This window comes from Lactuca sativa, chromosome 6 (assembly GCF_002870075.4).
Source record: "Lactuca sativa cultivar Salinas chromosome 6, Lsat_Salinas_v11, whole genome shotgun sequence".
Taxonomy (NCBI): domain Eukaryota; kingdom Viridiplantae; phylum Streptophyta; class Magnoliopsida; order Asterales; family Asteraceae; genus Lactuca; species Lactuca sativa.
In genome coordinates, this window is record NC_056628.2 from 52,368,705 (window position 1) to 52,373,663 (window position 4,959).

General features: G+C 33.5%; 1 protein-coding gene across 1 annotated transcript; it reads right to left on the reverse strand.

Annotated features, from left to right (window-relative positions):
- Positions 1 to 444: 444 nt before the first annotated feature.
- On the reverse strand, positions 445 to 1,168 carry LOC111905311 (dirigent protein 22). Its single transcript, XM_023901002.3, has one exon. It carries the CDS (start codon positions 1,130 to 1,132, stop codon positions 554 to 556), a length of 579 nt encoding a protein of 192 aa, XP_023756770.1. The 5' UTR covers positions 1,133 to 1,168; the 3' UTR covers positions 445 to 553.
- Between the last annotated feature and the right edge of the window lie 3,791 nt (positions 1,169 to 4,959).

Consider the following 4,959-nt stretch of genomic DNA (forward strand, 5'->3'; position numbering starts at 1 on the left):
ACCGGATAAAGTTCTATCTAACATGTGATAACGACATTCAATAAATTTTGAGTTTAATGACTATTAAACTATTTTACGAAGCTCATTACATTTTGAATGCCCATAAAATCAGTAAAAACAAAATAAAATATGGTCGATTTTAGTTATCTCTACATAACTTTTATATTAAACATGCAAACATAATATATACTTACTTTAATTACTAGACCACTCAATGTTCAAACATATTTTTTACGACACATGCTATCATGTTAATAGTACTACGTATTATAAAATGATCGAGTTTGGTTTGTGTAGGTTATTTTTATGAGAACTTGAACTTGTTAGTTCATATTCTATCTATATACGTATATTCATGGATTAACAGTAATACTCCTGTATAACAAACATTTTGCCTATACGTGATTCATAAGTAGACTTATTAGTTAATAATCAATAATACCGTGGAAACAATATTGTAATCTATATCTTATCATCACAAAAAAATGCAGAACCCGGAAAACAAAATCAAAACTTCAACAACAATATGAAATAAAAATACAAATATTAATAATTAATAATGGAAAACATAAGCATTAAACTCCACGACGGCGTCACCATTGCTCATGTTAAAAGTATGAGTTCTTGCTTCTGCATATCCACGTGCAAACCGGAAAAGCCCACTTCCTCCGATGACCGGCATCTCTCTCACCGTTGACATCACCGGATTCCGGCCAACTATACACAACGTGCTACCATTATACTTTCCTTCAACAAATACGTAGTTCATAACCATCAACAAACCCATTTCGTTTATGCTCGCTGATGTATACATCCCTTGTGCTCTACCCACCAACCTAGAGTTCCTTTCAGGGCCGATCGTCAAAGGGTTGTCGATCATGCTGATGTCACCAAAACCGGTGGCGGCAGTGCGGTTGGTTCTGGTGGCTTCAACGATCCTGATGGCGGTGGCGTTGGGGCCACTAACTATGTCATGGAAGTAGAAACGAAAGTGGCTCAGTTTCTCTTTTCTCAAACCTAAAGATCGTTGTGATAGGTTTCTTGAAAACTTCTGGGATTCGACTGTGAGAAAGAAAGATAGAAGAAGAACAGAAAAGATAACTGTAATAGATTTCGATACAGAAGTAGCCATTGTTGGAAGAGAATGGAAGAGGTGGTGAGTTATGCTTGTTGAGGTTGATGCTTATATAGAATGGGAAAAGGTTCTGGATTATTTTTTGGGTCTGAAATCAACTTTGGAAAATTTTGCATTCAAATATTTCCGCGTCTACGGGAATTAGTCGTCTTCAATTTGTTATTTTTTTATTATTTTGTCGTGATGATGGTTGAAACTTGAAAAAGATTGAAGTATTGAGATATTATATATTTAGTTGAATGGTTTCTTTTTAATTATAAATAAAAGATGGAGATTATAATTTATTAATCATTAATCATTATAATACAATAGTAATTATTTTTTATTTAAAATAGTATATGTACGTTCGATGGTACACATATTTTGACTTGCATTAGTTAAATAATATTGACCGTACGTTCTCATATCACTTTTGGTACTCTAGGAGGTAGTTCTAGAGTAGATAATTGTTGGCGTTGTTTTTGCCTTTTTAGTCGACTAATTTATTTGATCAAATTACTAAGCTAAGCCATTTTTTTTTTCTTTCTTTTTTTTTTTTTTTTTTTTTTTTTTTTTTTTTTTTTTTTTTTTTTTTTTAACTTTAGTCAAAGTTTAGGACTTAGTTTAAAATAGCTATCAAACTGTAAGTTTTTTTTTGAACGGCAAATTTATACTACTCCTACTCTTAATACTATTTATGTCTCAGATGAGACTTGAACCCTCAACCTCAAAGACGGAAACAATACTTTATACCGCTAAACTAGATGTCATTTGTTCCGCTTATGATTTAATGTTACGACTCTTATACTTAAGAATTTTTTTTTCATAAATCAATACGAAACCATAGACCATTTTATGGTCTACGGTTTCCTCTGAATGGTCTACTGTTCTCGAAACCATAAAACTTAAAATGATCTACTATTTCGTTTAAAAACCTACAATTTTGTTTTTTTGTTGGTATTTGGCTATTATTTATAAAAAAATTAACAAAATTGAATTTATATTACATTGTATACAAGCTACAAAGAAAACAAAAAAAAATCATGTACACCGTAGGTATATAAGAAACCTACAGTGTACAAGTGATTAATGCATGTTTTGTGCATTGAATGCTTGTACATCATAAGTTTCTTATAAACCTATGATTTTATTTGTTTTTTTTTTCCCAAAAAAATGGCATCTTTTAAATCTCCTACTAAAAAAAGAAAAACAAAAACAAAAAAAGTTTAAGATTCGGAGACACATCTGGTTATTCCTTTGAAAGGTCAATTGAGAAAATTTCAAACTTCAAACACACACAAAATGAGCAAAATTGAAAATTACAAATTTATATATTATGGGCCAACAGGTCTTGAAAGAGTAGACGACCTACCAAACTGTAGCCCGTTGCCCCTAAAGAGTAGTCAACCGAGTGTTGATAATAGTCAACGCATCGTTGACCGTAGACTAACTTAATGAACTACAATTTTAAAGGCTAGTTTGGGATAAACGTTAATTTTTAGCTAAAAACTAATAAGTAATTAAGGATTTTGGTAGTTTTGTAACTAACTCAACTTATTATCCATTTGTTTGATTTGGACAATAATTCCTTTTAGAGTTATTAACTATAATAACCATTTTTAAAATGAGTATATTACCAGAGATCCATTTCTTTACCATCTCTTAATGCATGTTTGGCTCGAAGCGTTTGAAAGTTTCTAAATTTTATTTTTTTGACAAAACGATTCGTTTTGAACAAAAAGCCTCGTTTGACAATAAATTTTTTTAGCGTTTGTTAAAAAAACACTTCAAATCTAAAAGTTATCTTATGTAGCATTTAACAAAACCTTATCATGTAACATCCTGATTTTCCAGGTGTATTATTTTATTTATTTATTTTGGAATTTGTGGAAGAACTCGGCGAGTTGGAGCCAAGACTCGCCGAGTAGGGTCGCGGATGTTCATCCGGGTTTACGTCCGGACTCGGCGAGTCCATTAGTGAACTCGGCGAGTCCACGCTGTTTAATGAAACCCTAATTCCCCGGGTTTGGAGCCTATTTAAGGGCACTTATAGCCTCCCATTGCGGCTACCAGTCCCTTTGAGAGAACCCTAAGTGAGCTAAATCGTTGTGAGGGAGAAGAGGTCACTTTTGATCCTTGAACCTGATGGGTTTCGGTCCCAAGAACATCCTATGTGCTCATACAAACTCTAATGCTTGGATCTAGGTTTCTCTATTGTACATGCAAGTTATCCAAGACTATAAACCCTAACTCTAACATTCAAGTAATCATATTAACATGAGAATAGGTTTAAGATGTTACCTTGATTGTTATGTAGCAATAACAATCCCAAATCTCCTTGTATTGACTATGGAAGGCTTAGAGTCACAAGTGTCACTCCTCTAATGGTTCACAAACACCATAAGCAAGAGGATGAAGAGGAGAGAGGATGGAGGCTGCCCAAAAAACGTGTGAAACCCTAAAAGATTGCTTAGCCACGTTTTTAGGTCAAAAGGGATCTATATATAGGAGGCTATTAGGGTTATCTAATAAGGAAACCCTAATTGGATGCTTAAGCCCTAAGCAACCCATGGAGCCCTTTCCTCAAGGCCTTGGACGATTTCATATGGGCTTCCCTCATAGAATTCGTCCACCTTATAATAAAAGGCAATCCATGGCCCAAATTGCAATTATCTTATAATTACAATTCCAGTACCTTAAGTTTAATTAATCTCTTTTAGTCACAAAACTAATTACCAATTAATTATTGACTAATATTAATTAAACAATATGATTTCTCCTTTAATATATTATTCTCATAATATATTAATAAATCATATTTAATCCTTTCTCTCCATAATTCATCCTATCAAGTTGCTTTGGTGAAGGCAACCCAAAAGGACCATGCACCATCGGGTCAAGTACATACCAAAATAGTTATGGACTTAGACACTAATCCAACAGTCTCCCACTTGGATAAATCTAATAACTATTATGCGTATGACTTCAGATCCTGATTTGCAATCGTAGCTTTCCAAAGCCGCTGTTAACTCTGATCCTATCAGATACGCATGTCCTTAGATAAGGGATCATATATTCCTCCATTCTAGATATCATATGAGATATGATTTCAAATCACTCTCTTTGTACTATATCTCGATTCTCGATTTATGACGACTGACTAATTGAACAAATCAAATTAGCCTTAGCCCAGCCGAGCATTTACGTTTGTCATCACTAAACCATCGAGGGGCCCAAAGATATCGCTTTTATCCTATTTTGGATAAAAGGAACGGATAAACTTTGATATAATGCTTGCTTGCACTCACTCACCGAATCACACACATCAATATGTTTTATAACACCAAGTTACTAGTGCGTTTACATATTATCAATGTGAAACCGATTTGCAAGATACAACTCACACATCTCGGTTTCAAGAATATAAGATGTTATCGTCTCACTAATCACTCGTGACACAATCCATGGAGTGATCCAAGTGAGCGTGGGTTTAATCCAATGCTCAAATCATATTCATAAGCACTCATGAACGTTGCAGCAAACATTTGCTTATGTCTAATACTCTTTTAGACAATCCACACACCAATTCACGACAATCTTCATTCATATCTACTTCCAACATATGAACGACTGTGGCATGTTCGAATAATTCGATTATTCTTAATAAATTCAATTATTCTGGAAGTCAAAACATGCAAATGTGAAACACAAGAATAATACTAATCCCATATGGCCTCAAACCTTTGAGTATAAATAAAACTCCTTTTATTTATCACCATATCAATTACTCATTATTTGTCGTTTCGGGTAATCAACTTCTTACTTGAATTATTACACTTGTCCCA